Source organism: Lethenteron reissneri, chromosome 8 (genome assembly GCF_015708825.2).
Source record: "Lethenteron reissneri isolate LAM-NWPU_2019-01 chromosome 8, ASM1570882v1, whole genome shotgun sequence".
NCBI classification, from domain to species: Eukaryota; Metazoa; Chordata; class Hyperoartia; order Petromyzontiformes; family Petromyzontidae; genus Lethenteron; species Lethenteron reissneri.
Genome location: NC_083786.1, coordinates 2,020,911 through 2,046,859, shown reverse-complemented (window position 1 = coordinate 2,046,859; position 25,949 = coordinate 2,020,911). Strand labels below are relative to the sequence as shown.

At 46.9% G+C, this 25,949-nt stretch overlaps 2 protein-coding genes across 2 annotated transcripts in view; one reads left to right on the top strand and one right to left on the bottom strand.

The window, feature by feature from the left end:
- LOC133359884 (signal-induced proliferation-associated 1-like protein 2) overlaps positions 1-25,949 on the bottom strand; it is a 241,125-nt gene that overhangs the window by 100,545 nt on the left and 114,631 nt on the right. The window lies entirely within an intron of this gene.
- On the top strand, positions 1,912-7,187 carry LOC133339114 (adipocyte plasma membrane-associated protein Hemomucin-like). The gene is made up of 4 exons (XM_061547242.1): positions 1,912-2,046; positions 3,884-4,058; positions 6,140-6,240; positions 7,124-7,187. Exons 2-4 carry the CDS (start codon positions 3,897-3,899, stop codon positions 7,134-7,136), a joined length of 276 nt encoding a protein of 91 aa, XP_061403226.1. The 5' UTR covers positions 1,912-2,046; positions 3,884-3,896; the 3' UTR covers positions 7,137-7,187.

Genomic DNA, 25,949 nt, shown 5'->3' with positions numbered 1-25,949 from the left:
CTCACCAACACGCCGCCGGCTGACGGCGCGCTAGGGAGCAGCTGATTGGCTGGAGGTCGAGCCGCCACGTGGCAGGTGGAGTTGGCGGGGCAGCAGCGACGGGGAGCTCCTCTTGATCTTCACACACTGACCCCGCTCGTTGCTGTGCCCCCAGCTTATATTCGCTCCCCGGAGGCTAAGCCCCGCCCCTAGCCCCGCCCCTCCTCTGGCCACGCCCCTCCTGGAACCTTCGGGAACATTCCAGAGGCTTCCCTGGTGGATCCGCCCCATCACTTTTCACCTCGATGTAATGCCCGCTATAGATAACATAGACTGTATAAGGTGATATACCCCCCACAATACTACAGGAGATGGTGCTCTCTTATTACACTAGTAACGAATTGGAATGTTCTTTTCACGTGACAAACCTTACTAATTGGCTGTGTCGGTGTTGGCGGGTTTAAATACACATTTATAGTTCCGTGATTTAACAACATAAAACCTGTTATGGCTTCAGCTAGTTTGTTGCATTGTGGGTAATACCTTGTGTGTGTGTGTATACCGCGTCGGTAATTTGTGCGCTGTGCACGCACCACTTTGATAACCTGGGCAACACCTTGGCAAGTGAGACGTTCACATGCAAAGGGGATGTATCCGGCTGAGATATTTGAATTTAAAAAAAGAACACTCTGAACCACAAGGTCGTATAACTGTGCGTACTTTACATTTGTCCTTAATTTTATCTGGATCGTGAAATATAAATTAAAGTAATATTTAAATTTGGGTTCGTTTAATCGGCAAAATGAAAGAAACCCGTTTCCTGCCCAAGCTTATTTATTTATTTCTTCGACACCCCCGCAAATCTACCGAGCCAGATGCTGATTATTCTGCGTTTCCTCTACACCGCACTCACCGGCGCCCCATGGTGCCGCGTAGTTCAATGCGCTCTGGAATGCTCTACAACAGCAGCACATGCCCGGTGCACTTAAGCAGCGAACGAAAATTGGCCACATTTATTGACGTGACAAACTGCATTAATTGGTCGCGTCGGGATGGAGGAGGCTGTACGACGATTACGACGACGCGCGTCGGCGTTTTACCCGATCAAAACATCTCTTCTGAGCCTCACGGTTTTCGTGTTCGGGTTCTCATCTGTGAAGACCAAACAGAGCGGCCGGGTTGCTTGAACAGGCCACGTCCCTGCTGATGATACTCGGAGAAGGTGAATCCAGAACAGATTACAACAAAAATATATTTGCTTTGTTAAAACTTGAAACAAATACTGCTGGGAAATATTTGGTCCCGACCACCGCTGTCCACCCTCAACTATCTTTCGGTTGGGGACCAAGCATTAACTCTAGATTTGAAGCTTTCGTGACTGCAAGGATTCGTATTCTTAGGTTTTTTCGGTAAAGTCACGTAGGTAAAAATTTTAATTAATAAAAGTAAAATAAAAATAAAATAAAAATCACGACGTTTTGGAGGCAACACAAGCTTCCGTCTTCAGGTGGAACCGTCACAGCACGATAGCTGTATCAAGTGAGAGAAATTCCAAGAACACAGTATTTGTATATATACTGGTTGAGGGTGGGAGGAGCCAAGGTAGGCCCTGCATATTATTGTTGTGAGGTTCGGTGCGGCTGAAGCCGCTGTTAGTAATGAGCCTTTGTTGTGTAAACTAGTTGCGGATGATGTAAAGGTGCAAGCATTAACAACAAATGTTGGTGTATTGTGGAAATATTGCAGCTATCCCAGAGGCCAACTTCCCTCGGCCTTGTTGGCCACCAGTGACCGCAGACCACAAATTGAGGAGCCACTGGTGTAGAAGCTCCCATTGCTCGCTGGACATAAATGTTGCTTTGGAAGTGGCACAAACCCCTTCGATGTAACATATTTACTCTCGCGTGTTTCCATGTACTCGTTCAGCAGCCGCATACGCCATTCGGACGCCCGCAAAGCTCCCAGAAGCCAGCAAAGGAGTTTGGGTACAGCACGGACGCGGGACAGCCCGAGGCAGAGGAGGAGGACGATCAAGACTACGACGATCCGCCCGAAGAAAACCCAAACGTATGGGCACGAACACAACAACAACAACAGCAGCCAGCGACCAACAAATAGCTTTCGATTTAAAGCTTTCGTGACTGCAGGGATTCATCGTCTTGGTTCTTTCGGTAAAGTCACGTAGAATGGAAGTAATTAAATAATAAAAATAAAACATTAAATAATTCTCATGACGTTTCGGCCACAACGCAAGCAGTCGTCTTCAGGGGGAGAACAGGTCTGTCGGAAAGACAGTAAGTCTGAATGAATGACGCTGTCTTTCCGACAGACCTGTTCTTCACCTGAGGACGACTGCTTACGTTGTGGCCGAAACGTCGTGAGAATTATTTAATGTTTTATTTTTATTATTTAATTATTTCCATTCTACGTGACTTTACCGAAAGAACCAAGAAGAACAACACATAGCTACCGCAGCAAACACTCCTAACAAATGTGACGCTTTCATTATCGTGTGTGGACGGTAAATTCCTCTAGATTTGAAGCTTTCGTGACTGCAAAGATTCATATTCTTAGGTTTTTTCGGTTAAGTCACGTAAGTAAAACATCGAAATAAAAATAAAATAAAAATAAAAATCACGACGTTTCGGAGGCAACACAAGTCTCCGTCATCAGGTGGGACCGTCACAGCCGAATTAGCTGCATCATTAGCTGCACCCTTGATGCAGCTAATTCGGCTGTGACGGTCCCACCTGATGACGGAGACTTGTGTTGCCTCCGAAACGTCGTGATTTTTATTTTTATTTTATTTTTATTTTGATGTTTTACTTACGTGACTTAACCGAAAAAACCTAAGAATATGGTAAATTCCTCGTTTAACACCTTCACACACCTTCACATACAAGTTAACAAAAATTGCACCGAATTATGTGACTTCCATTGAGCCGCCCGCCGTAGATGACACGTTGTGGGTGAGCTGTAATTTAAGCGTACTGCAGTCATGAATCCAGCCACCCGATTTCAATTCCTGGCCATGGCTAGCATCGGTCGCAAGCGATATCCGAACTGTGTTCTGGGGTTCTGGGACCCCCCCCCCGCCTCCGTTCAAGAAAACAAACAATCGTTCTCAGGGCGCTGTGCATGGAAAGGCGGAAAATAGTGGAGCATCAACCAAGGAAAGAAGAAGTGAGAAAGACATTTTGAAAATAACTAAAGAGAGAGACATTTCTTAGTCGAGATTTGAAGATTTGTAAAGTGTCATCGAGTCGTGAAATGAAATTATAACTCTGTGCGTTGTGGCAATTATTCATTACAGCAGTTTAGGCTCCTGCAAATGGCTTAGTATGAATGGAAATCAGCGTTTCACCTTCGGTGCCTCGTGTCTCAGCACAATTCACGCGGCCAGCTCCGACGATCACTCGCTTTGACCGAGCACATCGAGTGGGTGGCCGCCACGTGGTCGCCGCTCTCACCGTTGTGCTGTGGTGAGATGTTAACTCCCTCTCCTGGTATGCAGGAGGTCGTGGGTTCGATCTCGACCCCTGACGCCTGCTGCATATTTGGGGTTTGCGTGTCTCTCTGCCCGTGGTCTCCTGGATTTTTGTCCCGGTCCTCCGGTTTTTCCTTCCACATTTAGAATCTCCTGTAAATTTCCACATGGTAAGCTACTTTGCTGAGCTACCATTTGTGGCCAGGTCGCTTCTGAACAAGAGCCCCCCGTCCCGCACGATGCCCGGGAGCTCCTCCTCACATCTCGGCTCTTGAACTCGCTCCCCGCAATTGCGGAGCGAAACGTCGGACATCGTGCCGGACGCCGCGCGGCACCGCCCAGAAACCCACGTGGGAGAGAGGGAGGAGAGAGCCGTGCCATGACTCGTCAGCCATCCCGCCGTCTGCGCGTGCACAGGGCGACACGGACGATGACTACGTGCTGCCCGGGGCCTCTCCGGAGCCCGACGACCACGACTACGACAAGCCCGACGAGGAGGACCCTCCGGACTACGAGCCGCCACCCAAGAGCCCCGACAACAACAGCCCCTCCGTGGTGCCGGCCCGCACGTGCGATGACGGCCTCTACGCCGGTACGTCGCTCATGCGTCGGCCTATAACGCTGTTAGCCCTTTCCCCTTCCGATGACGTGCGTGTACGTCGTCGGGTTTTATTCCGATTCCGTTCCAATGATGTACGGGTTACATCATCGAAACGAAACCGGAAGGAAAGGCTAAAATAACATAGATTTGAAGCTTTCGTGACTGCAAGGATTTATATTCTTAGGTTTTTTTCGGTAAAGTCACGTAGGTAAAAAATTTAAATAAAAAAAAATAAAATAAAAAATCACGACGTTTCCGAGGTAACACAAGCCTCCGAAACGTCGTGATTTTTTATTTTATTTTTATTTTACTTTTATTCATTTTAATTAAATTTTTTTACATACGTGACTTTACCGAAAAAACCTAAGAATATAAAATAAAATACCTTTATCGGTACCGATCCTGCCACAAGGCCATTCGGGAGGGCGTGTGGCTCAGCTTGGCGCCAGCAGTGCGGTGGTGCCGCTACTTTTCTCGGCGGTGAGTAACAAAGTCTCTAAAAACAACGGCGCTGCTGCTCCTCTTGAAATCAAATGAAGGCTGAGCCGCTCACGCGTTGTCAGATTCAGCGGTGAACGGGACAACACCCACCCTGTAACTTGCAGATGTCTCGGAACGGGAAAGCCTTAATATATAGAGGACCTCAGAGCTTGGCCAATTGTTGGCTCCGGCTCATCGTGTGGCTGCTGCCTTCCCCTCTTTGTCTGTGGTCGCTCCTCGTGCCTCTGAGTCGTTCTCTCGCTCTCTCCGAGAACGAGCGGATATTCTGCGGCGTCGCACTCACACATGTGACATATCGTGTTGCACTGGATATGTGTATATCGTCTTAACAAATTAAGTCGTCTAATAGTGTAATTGTGTGCCGGCGACACTGGACTTGCGACCCAGAGGTCATTGGGTCGATTCCATCTTGCGCCCATTTTTTCAACTGCGTGGTGGCTGAAAAAACGGGGGGTGGGCGGCGAGTTTATCCAATGCCCCTCCCCCCCACCTCCCACCTCTGTCCACGTGTGTGATGGGGGTAAACGTGTGGGTGTTCCCACCTCGACCAAGGTTGACTGGCCAGCATTGGAAGAGTAGGCCAAATACCCTCTAGATTGGCTCTCCAGCGCTCCCTGTCAAGTGGAGGCCCTTTTGCTGCCAGCAGTGGCGAGTATTTGCAGGGCCCCGCCGTTACCTGTATTCTTAACACTCTTCGGTTGACCAGGGTATGAGCTCATAGTTGAATATGCTCTGATGTTGCTCATGAGGATGTCAGTGAATCGTAAAGGATCGCATGATTCAGCAGAGCTTTTGACTCACGGTGGAAAGTTGAATTCCAGCTCTGGGTGACTCAGCCCATCATCCTTCCTTCGGTGGCATTACTAAAATTAGTTTCACTCCGTGGGAAGCGAGCCGTGGTCATGATGTCATGTGGACAGGCCGGCGCAATGACCCGAGTTTGACTTTCTCCGGCTGTGGCCGACAGTGGCGAGTGATATGCGAAGCGGTCGGCACCAACCCACGGCTCGGTGAAGTATGGTCAAACAACCCCCCATGGTTTTTTTTTTCTTCTTGGTTCTTTCGGTAAAGTCACGTAGAAGGGAAATAATAAAATAATAAAAATTAAACATAATAAAATACAATTCTCACGACGTTTCGGCCACAACGCAAGCAGCCGTTCTCAGGTGAAGAACAGGTCTGTCAGAAAGACAGCGTCATTCATTCAGACGCTGTCTTTCCAACAGACCTGTTCTTCACCTGAGGACGGCTGCTTGCGTTGTGGCCGAAATGTCGTGAGAATTATTTTATTATGTTTTATTTTTATTATTTTATTATTTCCCTTCTACGTGACTTTACCGATAGAACCAAGAAGATGAATCCCTGCAGTCACGAAAGCTTTAAATCGAAATTTAAACCCCCCATGACTTACATGTTGTGGGGAGGCATTGGCCGTCAGCCGTCTGCTGCCCTCTCAACTCCCTCAGTCACGCCCGCGCGTTCGGGCAAACAGCACGCCGCCGAAGTTGGGAGCCAGCGCTGCCAGAGTCAACGTTGTCCACCTCTCTCCCTTGTTGACCGCTCTTCCTCAGATGAACGCCGCTCGTTCATCGTGCAGCAGAGACCCGTACCCTCCGCTCCCCTGGCCGAGTCGTTTCGCCTCAATTTGCACTCCAAGGATCAAGAAAGCGACGTAAGTTGTTTTTATCGTGACCATATACTCCGTGGATTTTAATCACAGCTTGCACATTCTTCCATCGTTAAGGGTCGCACTCTCATACTTTGTCTTTTTTGCAGTTTAGCAGGCGTTCCTTTTTTGCTACAGGGGTCGTTGTCTCGTTTCAACAAAGCCCGCAGGCTGTGACAGTTGTGCCTCTTGTTGCGACGGATGCCTCACGATTTGTGGCATTTGCGATCAACAGTCACATTGCCCAAGGCATTGCGTTGCAGGAGAGTAGCCGTACTCTGCAGGTCGACACTTGCAAGCCTGTGGCCACGCTTATTTGTCGTAAGGAAATATAAAAACGTGACTCCTTCAGCCCCGTCGTGGGCAATGTCCAGCTGCTGGAAGCGTTGGCTTTGTATGGTCTTGTGGATTTCTTAATTTAGCTTATTATTTGGGTTTGTGAACAAGATATTGTTTTCCTTCCTTGGTGGCTCTTAATGTTTGCTGTAAAGTTTAAAAAAACAAAAACCTCTGCGATTATTATTTTGAGAGTAAGTTATATTTTAAATTTTCGCAGGGGGAAGGACAACAAACTAAACACAAAAGACTGTTCTAAAGAAATTAGTTTTCTATTTAGATTAAAAGTGCACAGCTCCAGAAGCTTCCTATAATCCGCAGGAAGAGCGTTCCAGACGGCCACAGAAGTGCATCTGAAAGCACGTGATGCAGTGGCCATCTTTGTTCGATGGCCAGCCAAAAGCCCCTGCTGCTGCGAGGATGACCGGAGTTTGCGCGATGATGGTTTATGCTCCTTGACGAGACCGGCGAGGCAAAGCCATGAGATGCTGTGTAATTTAAATGACGTGTTCCAGTGGCTCAGCCTAATATGCTCTGTGGCTCTGTTTTACAGGGAGATTACGTGACACCTATCGCAGACAGCCCAACCAAATCTGATGACCGGACTTCGGTTGCACGTGAGTGGCAACACAGCGGGGCTCGATGCTTCATCGTTCACTTTTAACGACGGCACTATGCAACAACAACAACAAAAACCACCCAACTTATTGAACAAAAATTGCGCACGTGAACAAACGCAATTGATGTGCCTACTTCGGGGCCACACGATTGAAGTGGTAATGTGCAAGTGTTACCCGAAGGGTAAATTGCAAAGTGTAGATGATAATAATAACAATAATTATTATAATAATGTCAACTTGTAACGCCCCCGCACAGTATTCACTCACTCTCGTAGAGAAAGAGAGAGAGAGAGGAGGGGCTCAGAGCATTAGAGATGGCAGCAGCGAGACAAAATCAAAGGTCTCAGATGCCACTCTGGATAGAAGGCAACTTAGGAATAGGATAGAATCGCAACGAGGAACAACAGGCGGAGAGCCGGCGCTCCCAGTAATTGCCAAAGCTCTGCCGTCCTCTGTATGTTAAGTTGTCATTGAGCAATTCATGAATGGTTGACATTTGAAAGGAAACCGGAGCACCCGGAGGAAACACATTCGTGCGAGGGGGAAACACTGTATCCCCTGCGAGGTGATTAGGTGGAGTAAATTTTTTTTGCTGTGCTACATTCTCCCAGCAAGCCAGAGCATGACACCTCGACGCGATGCATGCTATCAAATCAGAGTGACCCCAGCACGTGTGTGTGTTAACTTCTTTCGCACCGTTCGTAGTCAACCGTGCTAATTGGAGGTGCGGCTAAAGGGCAAATAAAATAAACACAAAAAGCAATCGGTTTTCAATGTCTGGCATTCAGGCCTGTATTTATTAGTGTAGATATACTCTTTGGTTCTTTCGGCAAAGTCACGTAGATATAAAAATAAACTAAAATAAACCACGACGTTTCGAGCGCAACATAAGCGTCCGCCATCGGGTGGGAAAGCATGGCCTGCTGCTGATGCAGACTGTTTTAAAGGTTTACCTTGTTTTGCGCCCAAAACGTCGTGGTTTTATTTTATTTTTCTACCTACGTGACTTCACTGAAATAACCGAAGAGTATGGATTCCTGCAGTCACGAAAGCTTCAAATCAACATATTAGTTTATAGCTTTAGGTTTTTATTGTTAACTGTGCAGCCTACAGACCAGCGGACACTGAACGGGGAGCACGATGCTCCACGGAGCATCTGGCTTTGTCTGGGCGGCAGTGGCACGCACGTGGCCTGTAGCCCAGCATTGTGGAGGCGGCAAGGGTTGGTGGGTCACGCAGAGATCTCATGAAACTCCCGTCCCGTTGGCGTCGAGGTGGATCCATACCCCGGCTTAATTGCTAGGAGAAGGCGGAACCAGCAAAAATGTGGATTTCACTTGTTCCATCTGTATTGGATGCAGTGTTTTACCCCTAGCGCGCATGAGTTTTCTCCAGGTGCTCAGGTTTACCTCCCACCTGTAAACACTTTTTAATTGGCCAGTAACATCTTAATACATAGAGGACTGCGAAGCACGGGCGATTGTTGGCGCCGGCTCATCGCGTGGCTGCTGCCCTCCCGCTCGTCTGTCGTTCCTCCTCGCGCCTTTGAGTCGTTCCCTCTCTACGAGAGCGAGGAGCGAATATCGCGCGGTGGCGTGCTACGAGATGAACGTTATCGCGACTGTTACGTACGCAATTGTCTTTTCGTTGGGGGTGGCCCTAAACGGACGTGCTGCAAGTTGAAACTGTCGGATTTCACGCCCGTAATTATCATTCAGAATGGATGTTTGCGGGGTTAGGCCACGTAATACTAACGATCTGGGTCTTGCAACAGAAACGTGGCCAGGTCGTGATGCGGCCTCGCCTCAAGTAACCGCGATTAGTAGCTCAATGAGACTGATCTCCTTGCGGAACCCGAAAGCAAACGAGGTGTGACCAACGACGCCCCCCACCCCCATTCGACAGCTTTGTCGAAGGAGCAGAAGGCCGGGCCCAGGAGAGGGAACTCTGCACCTCCCTTCTCCAAAACTCAGAGCAACTGCAACAAGAACTCCCGCTCACTGTCGGGGCCTCACTGCCCCGCAACCTACCCGGCACGGCCTCACTCCGTGCTCGCCCACGTGGGAGCACGAGCCCAGCACCCAGGAGCACACGCAACAGGTAAGGGGCGAGGGGGGGGGGGGGGCTATGGTTTCTTTATTACCACGTAAGGTCACAAACGGGTGGATCGTGGAATTGGTGAATTTGAACAGATTCTACATTTTAAACGGTGCAAATGGCTGCAGAAACACGGTAGACTTTGCGGGTCCTTTAAACTTTTATTTAAAAATGCCCGTAGGTTAAATACTACGCGCTGATTATACAGATGCGTACGTGTGGCGTCGGCGGGTGTTGGCGGTGGTGGCAGTGGAGGGGATGGGGAGAGGGGCAAAGGGCTGTACCCATGCAAAATGGCCACCACACATTTAGATTATTTTAAAATCAATCCGAATAGATTGCAAAAAAAAATTGGGAATTAATTAAATTATCCACCTTGCGTTTTGCTGAAAAAATTATTGTAATCATGTATTTTTATGGACAAAGTTATATAATGTAAAAAAACATGACTTTAAGGTGGGGTCACTACCCCCACTTTATACCTAGGTCGTGAATAAAAAAAACGATGATGCTAAAATCATAAACTTACATGTGAGTGACACTGATATTCTGAAGCAATTACATTTTAGACAGGCTTTAATTTCACTGGTCCTACAACCTCTTTGTAAACAGAACACCACCGACGAACACAAGTGATTTTATGCGTCAGATCACGTCAGTAATAACGCGTGTCGTAAACCCACCTCCACTCAGCCACAGCCAACTTGTGAAGTTGTCGCGTGAATAAACGTAGCCAATTTATCACCGCTTCAATGCCACCCGTGTTGTTGTTGGAGAGGCACATAAAAAACAACGGAGTGCGTGACATTTCGCTGGTAGCTGCAGCAGCCAGCATCATCAAGCAGGTGACAGAATTGTGGAGGGGAGTTGGCGTACAAAACACGGTTCAATTTGGCGACCTGGCCCAAAATGTCAATCTTAAATCGTAACATTGGTCGCGAAAGCCGTTTGTGTTAAAATTACCGCGACGAACACTTTGTATGGTGAGCAGAGCCGGGGTCTCCAAACCTCTGTTAGTAAACATCTGACGTTTGACTTATCGATGCGAAGGTGTCTGCATAGATTATATCGAGGTGACACAAAAGCATTGCTGCAAAAGCAGCTGCAATAGCATCCATCAATCGCAGCAATGCTTTTCCTTTTTCCCTAAGATGGTTATGTCCCACAATCACCGCAATGGAAAACTTGTATATGATCATCGTAAGCACGACAGGCACAGCAATCACTCCCCAGTCCACAGTGGCATGGCCGGCAGGTAAATGTGTTCATGGGGCACGGAAGCCCAGAAGAGGGTAGGGTGCAAGGATAGCAGGTCAGGCACCGGGACGCAAGCGGTGTATGCAGTTTCGAGTCTTCATAACGAGCGGTAAGTATTGCTCAGAGTTTATTTTCTTTGATTTCCAACAGCGGTGCGCAGACTCACCAGCCCCTGAATGGCGAGACAACAGCTGATTTGAGTCTCGTTTTCATTACGATTTCCAACCCGGGTCGCATTGTCCCGTTCACACTAGAGACCGATCGCCTCACGCCCTGGCGTAACGCCGTCTCGACACCCATCACACACAGCGTGCGTCTGCGCGTTGCCTTTTCAGAGAAAGAATGCCTCGCTCGGCACGTGAAGAGACCTCCGTCGAGCCCCATCCCGCCGGCGATCCACAGCTTCGGCCAAATGTCGTTGCAACACAACGGGCAGCCGCAGCCGCAGCACCATCAGGGGGCTCGCGCCCATCGCCCTCCCCACCTGGGGCGGAGGGCGTCCACGCAGCCGCCGCCACCGAAATCCCCCAGCCCCTTGACGCCGGGCCAGCAGCACCAGCGGCAGAAATCCGCGAGCATCCCGCCCATGGCGGCGGTCCGCCCCTTCAGCGGTCGGCCGCCCCAGAAGCCGGCGCCGTTTCCCCCGAGCCGGCCGGCCGGGTTCCACGAGCAGTTGTCGCCCGGCGGTGGCGGCGGCGGTGGCGGCAGCGGCGGCAGACCGCATCTCCACCACGCTCATGGCAAGCCGCCCAGCTCCCCGCTCCGTCGCCAGAACAACGTGCACCTTGAGGATGCCGACAGCTTCACAGGTTGGTGGCTTTCGATTTAAAGCTTCTTTCGTGACTGCAGGGATTCATCTTCTTGGTTCTTTCGGTAAAGTCACGTAGAAGAGAAATAATTAAATAATAATAAAACATAATAAAATTATTCTCACGACGTTTCGGGCACAACGCAAGCAGCCGTCCTCAGGTGAAGAACAGGTCTGTCGGAAAGACAGCGTTGTGGCCGAAACGTCGTGAGAATTATTTTATTATGTTTTATTTTTATTATTTTTTATTTCTCTTCTACGTGACTTTACCGAAAGAACCAAGAAGAGGTTGGTGAGCGAATCAGAGTCGGGGCGTTGGGGGCGATCGGTTACATTAACAGATGCGGCGTTAATAGGATACGACACCGGATCAGTTAGATTTACTGATACGGCGTTGTTAGCATACAACACTGAACTTGGAATTATGTTATCCGGCTATCGTTTACAACCTCCTCTATCTTTACAGACATTTATTGAATATCAATCCCGTCATACTGTGCTGTACTTCATTCGGTATCGAATTTTTATTTCATAAGCCGCTTTCATTTAAGAAATTCTGATGATTTCATAGCATAAAGACTTCATCATTGCACCTGGCAATTGAACCGACGAATTGGCACCAGATTGAATTTGTTCGGAAATGCATGCTCATTGATTGTTAATGCACCTTTGTGGTCTGTTTGTTGATTTTTTTCTCTTCATTGTAGAGCGAGGCGCCGAGTGTGAGCTGGTGAGTTTCTCTTATCTTGGGGTTCTAAAGCACCTGGCAGCTGGCAAGGGAGCAGGATTAGCTAGAGTATAGGGCTCTAATCCAACGTATGTATGTACAGTACTAATAATATACGTCGGCTTTCACGAACAATATGATTCGTTTATTAGACCATCACGTCGGTATAATGTCAATGTGGAACTGGTGGTGGTGGTGGTGGTGGCGATGATGGTGGTTTTGTACTCGGTGGTAGCAGTTTATGCGGTTGGTGGTGGTAGTTATTTGCTGCATTTTGGCAGGGTAGGGGGTAACAGCTGGTGGTGCATCTGCCAGTCATCTCAGTCAGACAACCCATGGCACCTGGGTCAGTCCCGTGACCTCCTGTCAGTGAGCCTTCCGACACTTCACGTGGCCTCAAAGTTCACCTGGCCTGGCACAGGCACCATGGTGACGTCACCTAAGTGGTGAATGGCGGTTATTAATTGGTAGTTATTTAACACAATGTACCTACACGATGATCTAATACAAAACGATACTATGCATCTCTGCGTGGTGAGTCTATGGGTCTCTCTGTGAGTCTATGGGTCTCTGTGCGAGTCTATGTATGTACGCTACACTTCTTTCACACCGTACGTAGCCAACCGTGCTCATCGGAGGTGCGAGACGAGCAGGACATTGCAGGGCTGCACCTCTTTCACTCTAACCGGATTTACATTTTTTTTTCCATTTCCAGAAGAGGTCTCCTCCTGTTCCGCTGGCTCCAGTGAGCAGGTAGGCGTCGCAGAACACGTAACGCGTGGCCACGGCGAGTTACGCATCCATACGGTTACCGGTCCTGCATGCCCTTAGAGCTCCGCATTGAGCCAGCAGAACGTTTATTTTCTCCACCTTTATCGGAATGTCCACCTTATTTGCCAACTAAGTATTCTCTACATGACCAGTGTGTTTGGACGTGTGGGCCTTCGCGGAGATGTTCAAACGCACGAGGTCACACCAAAATTACAGCTCTCACTCACCCACACAGCCTCACCCCTCACTCACCCCACACAGCCTCACCTCTCACTATCAACACGGCCTACCGCCTCTCAAAAGTGGCCAGTACAGCAAGTAGGTTGCTCAGCAGTCTGGGGCTTGTGAGTGCTGTCGACCCACGTTTGCGTGCAGGCTGTCTTTGCCCCCACGCATCTGAAAATAATCTCGAAGCAAGTGGACAGTCATACCAAGCGGGGACTCGGGCTGGCAATCCTCCACACGTTACATTATTATAAACACAGTGGACGCTCGATTGTCCATCCTAATGACGGGGAGGATGGCTGCACGTAATTCAAAATCGCCGATAATCCAAAATTTTTACTATTTTATGTGGATCTCTGTGCCACAAACAACTCGTGTCGGTGTAAATGATGTGTAAGTTAAGGAATGTTTGTTTGTTATTGCTCAGTGACAAGACTTTCCTGTTCCTACACGGCCCACTAAGTGGACAGCAGAGCGATGGCAGTCAACATCAATCAAACTCCACCCACTGTTGTAAAGATATTGCAACTACTGTACTGTAGAGGCGGTCACATGGGTTTCTGATTAACCGGAGCACATATTTGTTCGGTTCGAGCACGTGACTTGTAATAAACACTTCCAAGAATATCAACTTATTACTTTTTTAGATTATTAATTTGAGTTCAAGGAAAAATCCATGAGTTATTAATTTAAGCCAAAATCTCAGGTGCGCGGTTAATCCACAAATCGGATAAACCTCACGCGGATAATCGAGAGTCTACAGCTGTTACATGTGCACAACACATTCGTTGTAATTGAAAAAAGAAAAACACATTCATCACCACCACTGTGGCCTTAAAAAGAGAAGGCATGTGAATGGGTGACTTTCCAGGCAATTGCATCTCCTACCACAGCACATAGAGAGGCTCAGAGAGTTCGAGTGGCCCATGCGCTGTGAAGAAGGCCCATTGCCGAAACGTCGCCTCTAAAGTAACTTTTCCACTGCATTTGTGACACATGCCAAGTTTTTTTTTTTTGCGCCCGTACGACGCTGCCAACGCAAGGAGTGGCACCGCCAACCGAGTAGTTTGTTCAACCGCTACAATTAGCTCAAATTGTTAGCACTTCGAAGGTACATGCTTACAAATGTAGACGTTGACATGGCAAACAAACCTTTTGTGAGGCTCTGCCCCCCCTCTCAAACGTGAATAAGCCGATGCTTACTTCACCACGCTGGTCGCTTTGCCTCAAATCAAAATTCTTCTTCTAGCTTACAAAAAGAAAAAAGTCTTTACTTCGTAAAAAAAAAAAACAGCATGTTAGGTAATTAATTCTAGATTTGAAGCTTTCGTGACTGCAAGGATTCAAACTCTTAGGTTTTTTCGGTAAAGTCACGTAGGTAAAAAATAAAATTTAAATTAATAAAAGTAAAATAAAAAATCACGACGTTTCGGAGGCAACACAAGCTTCCGTCTTCAGGTGGAACTGTCACAGCACGATAGCTGTATCAAGTACTTGATCAAGTACCTGATACAGCAATCGTCATAGCACCTGAAGACGGAAGCTTGTGTTGCCTCCGAAACGTCGTGATTTTTATTTTACTTTTATTAATTTTAATTTTATTTTTTACCTATGTGACTTTACCGAAAAAACCTAAGAGTATGTTACGTCATTATTTAAATATTTATATTTATTAATGTTCATGAATAATTGTTTTTATAAATGTATACATATGGACTTATTGGTGGTCCTCATGACGATGTCACTGTTACCCTCGAGTGAGCTGCAGACTCTCCATCAGAAGTTGCACTCAGATTCAGCAGCTGCTTTCCCATTCGAACGTGTGACACCACGAGTTGCGTCATCTTTCGACGCCACCGTCCGCACAAGAAATGAATTCCCCAAGTGAATCGAGGAACCGTCCGGCCAAGTCTCAAATCTGTCTTTGAAACACGAAGCAGCCAATCGTCACCAGGCTGGGCGCTGCTATAGGAGGGCAACAGACCGTGAAGCTTCCTTGTGTTCAGCCGCTCGAATAAACATTCATCTTCCGACTGCTTCGACATCACGAGAACTGATTTTGATGCACCACCACCACCCCGCAAGATTTTCTCCCCCGGGGTTGCAAATCGCGGGTGGAAAAAAAAAATATTTTTTTATACCGCGCACCACCACCGTTCATATTCAAATTACTGGTGGCAGCTGCCACCCTCGCTAGCCTTGGCATCCCGTCGGGTGATCACGGTGCCGGACTTGTTCTTTACCCCTGCGCGCCCAGATCGGACGCGGTGCGGCGCCTGGAGAAGCTGGACGTGCACGCCAGGCCCATGGTGCCGCTGTCGCCGAGGCCGCTGCTGTCGAGCCGCGAGGGGTCGTCCGAGGCGGTGACCCCGCCGTCGGCGTCGTCGTCGTACCCCACGCTGCCGTACAGGCCCTCACTCTCCCTGCCCACCGCCGCCCACCCCAGGTCAGTTCCGACAACGACGACTTGTGCTCGACGCGGCCGCCCCCCCGGGCATCTTCACGGCGTCTCGGAAGCGCTTTACCATCTCGATTTAAAGCTTTTGTGACTGCATGGATTCATCTTCTTGGTTCTTTTGATAAAGTCACGTAGAAGGGAAATAATGAAATAATAAAAATATTATTTTTATTTTATTATTTCCCTTCTACGTGACTTTACCGAAAGAACCAAGAAGACGCTTTACCATCGTCACGTCGCACCACCCCCCCGATGGCAGCTGTCCCTGTGTGGGCACAAGGAGACTCGGCACCACCTGGCATTAGTCTGCCAGTAGGGGTGCGATGAATGCCGCTGCTGCGGTGTAATCCCAATCAAGTAATTTGCGGTGTCATTTTTTTTTTATTTGGCAACATTTGGTCGTATGTAAGTATGTCGAACTTCTTTCGCACCGTACATGGCCAGCCTTGCGAATCGGAGGTGCGGATCCTACGGTGGTGTTACCGCATTTCTACCGCTGGCTGGACAGCCACGCTCGGTGATTGAACCCGGCGGCTTCTGGATTGCAAGCCCAGTGTGCTAACCATTATATCGCTGCAGCGCCGCTCTAAGTGACAGCAGTAAGAACTCGTGAAGGGCATCGCAGCAAACCATGCAGCCATCGCAAAACTCCCGTTGTGTGGATGCAAGGGAAGAGACGCTGGAAAGTTAAAACAATTCACACGTTCAACACCATTGACATTTTTCGTCGAGGTTTTTGGCCACCATCACGGTAACGTGCCGATCAGAGGTTGGGAATTCAAATCCCTTTGAGGGTGATTCAGATCCCCCTTCGCTCTGGGATTGAATGAACTCAACAGCGACAGTCATGTGGATATATACTCCCCCCTGTCATAGGAATGTGTCATTTCATGTGCTGATATTGGTTTGGGCATATTTACAAAAGTTTCACACGTAGGCTTTCGTGACCATTATTATCTATTTAATACCGAAACAGGATGACTTCTTCACAATTCTGGCTAATCGCCTGATGAGGCTGGTTGTTGTAATCAGCAGCGAAACGTCAGAGTACTCAAATTGTAAATGTTGTGGGTTTACTCTTCAACACAGCGGTTAGTGCTGTACTAGCAACTAATTGGCACGTTTTGTTTACGTGACAAACCTTACTAATTGGCTGTGTCGGGCAGTGGCGGTTTTAACGACGCATTTATATGTAGGCGATTTAACCAAAGAAAAACGTAACTTTGGACTCTACGGTTTGTTTTTTTGTACAAATTGAGGAATTGTTTTTGGGGGCATTAACATCGTGGGGGTTTTTGTGGGCCGGCGTTCCCCGAGCCGCGAGAGCGCCGAGACGTTTGCACGGCCAACGCGTGGCCCCCCTGCGAGTATGAAAAGCAGAGATAAGAATAAGCGACTGAACCCACAGCCAGAATTCGTGCAACTGCGAAATCAGCAGCGTGACCCACTCAGCCTTTGGTGAAAATTAGCCCATAAACAGGAAATAAAATAATGTTGATATTTAGACCGATTTTCTGCAGTAGTTTTTTTATGGGGGGCAGAGGGGGGGTGGTGGGGAGTACAGTATTTACAAATTAGAATCCTATACAAAAATAACAACGCCTGTAAGGCCCCCATGGCCAAAGATGTCCATGGGGGTTTTACAAGCGAGCAACACGCACCCTTAAGACTAACGCCAAAATACAAATCCTGCGCATGTTTAATTACTGGTGGGCGAGAGAAGAGTTTGCGAGTCACAATAATGAACGAAGTCCGTTTCGCCGAGATGCCGGATACGACTCGTGCTTAAGGTGACATCTGTGGCCACAAGAAGGGCCCCCACATCGCACCCCCTGGCTTTGACGTGCATCCCTCTCGAGGTCGTGGCTGTGGTGTTAACCACCAACCTCATCAGAACACCAACAGGCCGATGCACACATCTCCTTCATTACTTGGATACTAAAGACAAGCCACGACAGCGCGACTGCAGTGCCGGACTAAACTAGTGCGGGTCCTGTAGCATATGTTATAAAGGGGCCCTAAATTAAAAAAACATAAATATTAAAACATCAATGTTTAACTTGCATAGTAAAGTAATTCTATTTTTTCATTTGCTATACAGCCAGTTAATACGACAAATCGCTAACCTTAAACACCCAGTTGTTCATAAAAGTTGAAGGCGGTATAGTACTATAGTAATAGAGCAAGTTCAGAATCACTGAACCGGAATTTATAGCTTGAAAGCGTTTAGCGCGGGGCCCTTGAAAGTGTGGGGCCCGTAGCATATGTGGCTACTTTTGCTACTGGGATAATCCGGCACTGGGCGACTGACCATGCAACCCAACTACACGCCACAGGGTGAACCACGGTAGCCCGCGTTCCATCAGTGAAGGATTTGCCAAAGAAATCGAATTGTATTGCTACTGCATTATACATTTTACGCCATTCGTTTTTGAATAATATTAATTTCTGCGTGCATTTTTACAGCAACTAATCGCAGCAGCAGCAGCGTCCATGTAAACTTAATCTTTCTCACAAAATTAGCCTACAAACACTAGTGGAATGTCAGCAAATAAATAACAAACGTACGCATTTTGCGATTTAAAGCTTTCGTGACTGCAGGGATTCATCTTCTTGGTTCTTTCGGTAAAGTCACGTAGAAGGGAAATAATAAAATAATAAAAATAAAACATAATAAAATATACGTACGAATGTCAGCCACCCAGTGTTGATCATATCTGGATTCGAATTAATGATATCCATCGGCAGTGTTGGTTGTGTTGAATGTAGCGTAGAAACTCGTGACACGTGGGCTATGAGAAGGCTACTGCCGCCCACTTCCTGCAACGGTGGAGGAGGAGGAGGAGGATCAAAACTCCAGTAACTCCTGAAGCCCTCTCTCCGTGCCGAGCCAGATCCACACACTGGCATTTCGCTTGTGAACACATTGCTGCCGCCATGCGCAAAATAGAATAGTAACAGTGGCAGCCCTCCGATATGTTTGATCAGAATCATCAGAGTATTTATTTATACAGGAGGAATCCCATGAGCTATGAATCTACATTTCACCTATGTCCAGTAGGGCAGGTCAGAACGTTACAACAATACAGATAAAAGGGTAGAAAACAATTATCATGTTAAAATGTCAAGTATTTCTGTAACTTCAAGGAAGGAAGCATTGAAATTAGTCTGACTTTCCTAGTGAAGGCATCCGATTGTGTGCACTGTATGTCCTTGATCATTATAAATGTCGCCGCACAGCGCCGCTCTTTAAAATGCTGGGATGATACTCTTTGATTCTTTCGGTAAAGTCACGTAGGGATAAAATAAAATGAATAAAATCACGACGTTTCGATTGCAACACAAGCAATCATCATCAGGTGGGAAAACCACAGCAAAAGATGTTTTCTTGCTGTGGTGATGATTGCGTGTGTTGCAATCGAAACGTCGTGATTTCATTTATTTTATTTTCTACCTACGTGACTTTACCGAAAGAACCAAAGAGTATGGATCCCTGCAGTCACGACAACTTCAAATCTAGCTGGGTAGATTATCATAATTCCTTCTCTGACTAATGTCACATTGCGTGTCACGTGTTCTGTCGCAGGTCTCCACTGCCATCACCGTCCTTCCTGAGCAATCAGACGTTTTCGATGCTGACGCAGGTAGGCGCTGCGAAAGAACGTCTCGGTGCTCATTCACTTGGCGCATGTCTCATCAACAAATGCATCTTCAGAGCGCTTTATAAAAAAAATAGATTTACGTGAATGTCCCAATACTTAGCATATGTAAAAAAAAGACAACACATCTTCTTGGTTCTTTCGGTAAAGTCACGTAAAATGGAAATAATAAAATAATAAAAATAAAACATAATAAAATAATTCTCACGAAGTTTCGGCCACAACGCAAGCAGCCGTCCTCAGGTGGAGAACAGGTCTGTCGAGAAGACAGCGTCTACGTGACTTTACCGAAAGAACCAAGAAGATGAATCCCTGCAGTCACGAAAGCTTTAAATCGAAGTTTAAAAGATAACACATTTAGCTTAAAAATAACAAAGCGTACTCTTTGGTTTTTTCGGTAAAGTCACGTAGGTAAAACAATCAATAAAATAACTAAATTTAGTTCTTTTCATTTATTTAATTTAATTTTTTTTTACCTACGTGACTTTACCGAAAAAACCTAAGAGTATGAATCCTTGCAGTCACGAAAGCTTCACATCTATAAATAACAAAGCGGTCTGTGGGGGTTGCTCATTTATTTTTTATTATATGGGAGGATGAGGAGTTCTGATTCATTTTCTCTCCCATGCAATTCCCACAAAACTTTTCATAGGACACCAAAGAAGATTTGTTTTTAAACGTCGCTACAACGGCGACAGAAAGAAGGCCAATAACTCGATCCAGAATACAATGACTCTTCACCAGATTTGGAATGTGTTAACTGTGCCTCGATTCGTTATGCGCCATTGACGCGAGGAAGCGAACCACCTGTGGCAGATAACGATGTTTTGACATCGATGGAGCGATCTTGATTTGAAGCTTTTGTGACTGCAGGAGTCCATACTCTTTGTTTCTTTCGGTAAAGTCACGTAGGTAGAAAAATAAAACAAAACCAAGTACAACCAGCTCGTCAAAGCTCTCGGGGCGACAGCAACAGCGCACATTTACATAACCCCATAGTTCACCAGCTTAACACACGGTCTACCCTAGGCAATTAGATTTTTTTTATGTATTAATGCGGTAAAACGTACAGCAGATAATTGTTACATGAGCTCGTTCCATCATCAACGCTTTTCTTTTGTATACGAACCCTTTGGGGTGAGTGGAGCGGCAAAGTTCACGCCTGAGTTCGATTCCCTGACCACGGCTAACATCAGTGGCGAGCATTATCCCTGAATCGTCCTCGGCCCTGACGGATGGGTGCGGTGAAGTATGGTCAAACATATTCCCGTGCCTTGGCGCGGCGTTTAAGCGGGCCCTTCATCTAACGGTAGATTGACAAAAGGGTGAATAATCAGTTGTTATTTTATCAAGACGTTAATTGCGTAACGTAAATTAATGTTAGTTAAAAAAACCCCATCGATTTTCTTCTCCGTGCGGCCGATGTTGCTGTAGAGCAGCAGCTATGATTGTACGTTGACGTGGTAGAGGCGGATGATTGCGTCGGCAGTAGCTGGCTGGTGAATTGTCGCCGTGACGGCGCCTCCTGTATTGTATTGGTGATTCGGGCCCTGAGGCGTTGTACGTCCATTGGTCTATCCTTCTGCACGACCACAGTAAAATAGAGTTTACATGTCCATGTGTTGTTTTTACTGTTTTGTACACTATAGCAAATCATTGCCAGTGTGTATCTGTCAGGAAACTAAACAAGAATTGCTCATCCATAATATAGTTGTTTTTGGGTTAGATCGCGTAAATATAAATGTGTCGTTAAACCCGCCACCACCCGACACAGCCAACGAGTAAGGGTTGTCACGTAAACAGAACGTGCCAATTCGTCACGAGTACAGCACACCGGTGTGTTGGAGAGCAAATCCACAACATTTACAACCTGAGTAGGACGTGGATGATACTGGTCGCGAAAGCCTGCGTGCTAAAGAATTGCTAACTCCTCTCTGGTTCTTTTGTAGAAATCAGAAGACTCGACCGGATCACCTGAGAAAGGTGAAACAAAGCCCCTCCTTGTGTTTCATATTTTAGTCTAATCGGCGGCCTGCAGAACCTCTTCATGTACAGTCGATTCTCGATTATCCGCGCTAATTACGGGAAGGACAACCGTGGATAATAAAAAATTGCGGATAATCCAAAAAAAAAATACGCGGATCTCTTTGTCAAAAACCACTAATGTAGGTGTAAATTACGTTTAAGTCTCTCTGCGATCGCACAGTTTCGTCAATAAATGATCAAATAAATCACGAGAAATTCAGCTACAAAACTGACGATTTCAATTGTTACTCTTACGATTTAGAACGAATACTAATGATCGACCGACCGATGATGTGCGTGCTCAGTGAAAGCACTCTCCTGCTTCTGCACAGAAGACTCTGCCCACGAAGTGAATGGCAGCAGAGCCACGCCAATCAACATCAATACAACTCCGCCCACTGTGTGTCTAAAGATATGCAACTACTGCGCTGTAGAGGCGATCACGTGGATTTCTGATTAACCGGTGCAGCATATGTGTTCGGTTTAACCACGTGACTGATTTCCAAGAACACCAATGTGTAACTGTTCTTAGATTATTAATTTGGGCTTAAGGGAAAATACATGAGTTAGTAATGTGTGTCAAAATCTCAGGTGCACGGTTAATCCGCAAATCGGTTAACCGCATGCGAATAATCGAGAGTCTACTGTATTTCATTTGCAAGGCTAGCTCAGACACAGTTTAAAAGCAGACTGGGCTATGAACATGCGTTGATGTACACGTGCACATACCGTCGGTATTAAAAGGTTGCCACCAACAATGTGCTGCTAATGAAGCTCGCAGATCTACTCCGAATAACTCAACTCCTTTGTCATTGAACATCGCCTTCCACCAGCACAAACAAATGCAGTAGTAAACGTGAGCTCACAATTGGAAGATTGTGAGTTCAAATCCTGGTTATGAGGTTTTACTCCGCCCATCATCCCTTCAGGGTCGATAAAACATGTACCACTTTGTCGGGAAGGTTAACAGCAGTCTTCCATTAGAGAGACTTGTCCCTACCATAGGAATGTGTTACATTTCCACCATTGGCTCAGGGCTGTAAGCGGAAGATGAGCACCAACATCAATGCACCTTTTCAGCAAGACTTTGGTCTCTGAGAATTCATAATGATAACATCCATAACATAGTCGTGACCAGGTCTGTATATTTAATTGTTAAAGCAACCAACGTGGAATCAAATCCCAACCCGAATATTTTTTTAATTAGCTTCTGCCCGTGTGCACAGTTTAACGTGTGCCGTGTGTGTGTGTGATGAGAATGTGTTATTTGTATTGTTTTTGGTGCAGAGATGATTGCTGTAAAATTGCTTTATTTCTGAAGTTCTTTAATGTGAACAGCTGCGGTATTACACATGGCCCATACCACACTGGAATCGGAGAAGATGTTACAACAGTCTCTAGTATTTACCACTGCTTGGGTCACCGTATACATTTATATATGTACGTTGAACTTCTTTCGCAACATATGTAGCAAACCGTGCTAATCGAAGGTGCGGGGGAAAGACAACAAATTTAACACAAAAAGCAGTCATAAAAAAATGAGTTTGTCAATCTAGATGATGATTTAAAAGTGCATCGCTCCAGTGGCTTCCTCATATCAGAAGCAAGAGCGTTCCAGACGGCTGAAGAAGTGCATCTGAAAGCCAAAAGCCGCTGCTGCTGTGAGGATGACACGGAGTTTGCCTGATGATGGTTTATGCCGCTTGACGAGATCAAGCGCTTAGCGTGCAATGAGCGTGGCCTTTACAGCGAATTCGTTCGGCAACCGGCAGCCAATTCAGCTCGGCAAGCGCTGCACAAACTCGGTCAGATCTCACGCATGGTACGTGATGGGTGCACGTGAGCTGCCTGCCCAGCGCTCGTGTCAACACACTCCGCAGCACGTGTTGATTTTACACCGAGTTAACCTAGGAGAGGTCTCGGGCCAGGTTAAGATACCACATATCTCTTATCTCTTGCACGCATGGGCAGCGATTGTGAGTTTTTCTCAGCTCCGCGGTGCAGTGTGTAAAGCAATCTGCCACTGCTCCCTGAGTCACGCACCTTATCACCAGCGCAGGCTCGACTCGTTCGAGTCGTGCTATATCAGGGGCTGGAGCAGTGGCGCGTCGGTGAGCACGCTTGGCTACGAACGCGGCGACCTGAGTTTGATTCCCACCCCCATCACCAACCCACTCTCTCTTACTAGCGTGGTGAAGTATGGACACACACAGCGCGGGGAGACCTCGATCGAGCAGTGGATTGCCAAAGGGCCTGTCGATTGTTATATTATCAATGTTAGTATTACGAAACTGGCCCACATGTTCGCATTATAGTGCATATAATTACAGATTTATATATTACTCCAATAATTGTGATTCAATCCTGTTTTTATCTTTTCTTTAGATTTACGATATCCATATCAGAGCCACGAAAGTCAACTTTGCAGGCCTCCGTCTGATACGGTGAGTTGATTTACACAAATTAAATGCACACCAACTCGTTTGCAACAGTTTCAAGGCTTCAATTCAAATCTTATGATTTATTCACATTATTTGCAGGAACTAATACATCTATATATTCCAGCAAGGTCCTTAAGATCTTCCTATCTCCAACTGCTCAGCACTCCCAGGGTCTCGGTTGTGCTCTTTTGGTGATCGGTACATTTGTTAGCGTGGCACCAAAGCCTTGCTACTTGAAATCAGGCAATCAGAGTCGGTAGATGTATTTAATTCCACTTTGAAAACCCCATCACTTTAAAGTGGCCTTCCCTCTTTAGTTTGGTCGGTTGCCCTGGTTCTGTTTTAGTTTCCTGCTTTTCATGCATTACACATCGGGATCCTACGATGGAATGCGCATTTTACATTTAAATTATTATTATTCATTGACGATGGTCAAAATATAATGAACATGTGAACGGGATTCCGTTCACCCAGCAGCATAATTGGGGAAAAGCCGCAGGTAATCAATCAGCAGGTTGCATTTGGTGGGGCAAAGTGAGAGGCAATTCCCACCCCTTCCAAGGTGTCCGCTCAGCCAGCAGAGGAAGCTTTTCAAGCGCTGTTTTGACTTCCTAATTTTTGTGATTTTGCGTGGATGACAAGGAGTTGAGCGGCAAAGCCCATCCTATTATCCGCATTCGTCCGTGTTTTTGTCACGGATAAGTGGGGGGTCAATTTGTGCGCGCTACTCACGGGTCATCCGCAAAGATCTTCCCCGCACGTCGGTGCGGATGGAACGGGTCGTTCTGTAAATACAGCTTTAGTCGCCCCCTCTAGCAGCCGTACTGCAACACTTGTGTGTGTTTTCATAAACACATTCCTGCGGAGGGAGCTGGTAGGAACGTTGTGTTGCTGGGTCAATGGCCAGGGTCAACGGCGGCGTGGTGTATTCCGCAAATATGGCGGACTGTGAGGGCGGGCACAAGCCGGCGTGAGCAGGTTAAACGTTGAGTTTTATAAGGGCACCACGGGGTGACCAGCCCTTCTCCACCCAGCCCCACCCCTCCCACCCCTCACCCAGCCCCACCCTCCCCACCCAGCCCCTCCCCACCCTCCCCTCCCCACCCAGCCCCTCCCCACCCTCCCCTCTCCACCCAGCCCATTTTTGGATGCACGACGGACGGACGGACACAATAATCCCCTGTGGGCTGGTGGAACCAGGTGGTTCCTACCAGTATTATATAACCAGTAAGAAACCCCATACAGCGATAAGCGTCGTCTTGGGTCATGTTATATATATTTTTGGGGCCCAAAATGAAATACAATGTGAATTAAAAGCCTTCCCGCAGTGTGCGGTTTTACTATCAGGTGACGTTATCGCAGCGAAGCCACGTGCAGTCTTTCTAATGAGCGCTCCACACGTCTCGTCTGACGCTATTCTTCGTCTGAAAGAGCACGGGAAATGCCAGCCTTCCTCTGTGATTGTAACCTTTATCCGGCCAAATTATCCAGACAGCATAGACTTTGTTATACTTCTTCTATATTAGACTTCTAGACTATATTTCTATACTTCTTCTTGTTTCCTCCCCCTTGTTCAGATGTTAGTTTCGTTATTTATTTTATTTATTTGAGACATTAGTGGAAGGCGCCCTACAAACGAATGTAAATAATTATCAAATAACTTTGTTATTTACGTATGATTTTTACAAAGCCTCGAGTAACATATTATTACTCTTTGGTTCTTTCGGTAAAGTCACGTAGGTATAAAATAAATTAAATCACGTTTCGGGCGCAACACAAGCGTCCGTCATCAGGTGGGACAGCCACAGCAAGAAAGAATTGCTGAAGTGGGCAAAAAAGCTGATTGTGACAAGGGATTATAGAGCTGAGGAAGGGGGAGGAGCCAAGGGGAGTGTGGGGGCGGGGCCTGCCTCTCTCCTCTGACCCCCGCCCCGCCCCCACACTCCCATTGGCTCCTCCCCCTTCCTCAGCTATATAATCTCTTGTCACAGCAGCTTTTTTGCCCACTTCAGCAATTGTTTCTTGCTGTGGTTGTCCCACCTGATGACGGACGCTTGTGTTGCGCAGGAAACGTCGTGATTAATTTTATTTTCTACCTACGTGACTGTACCGAAAGAATGGATCCCTGCAGTCACAAAAACTTCAAATCTAGATTTAATGTATTATCATTTTATTAATTATATTATACTACGGAAACGGGTTTCTCACCAACATTCTTGACAAATATTTCCGACGTCGATGCACTCATCAAAATGTTCTTTTGACAGGAAATCTACTCAAAGATCTGGTAT

Coding starts and splice junctions, on each gene's coding strand:
- LOC133339114 (XM_061547242.1), top strand. CDS start 3,897: ATGACTACGTGCTGCCCGGGGCCTCTCCGGAGCCCGACGACCACGACT. Junction 4,059..6,139: donor CGATGACGGCCTCTACGCCG/GTACGTCGCTCA, acceptor GCTCTTCCTCAG/ATGAACGCCGCTCGTTCATC.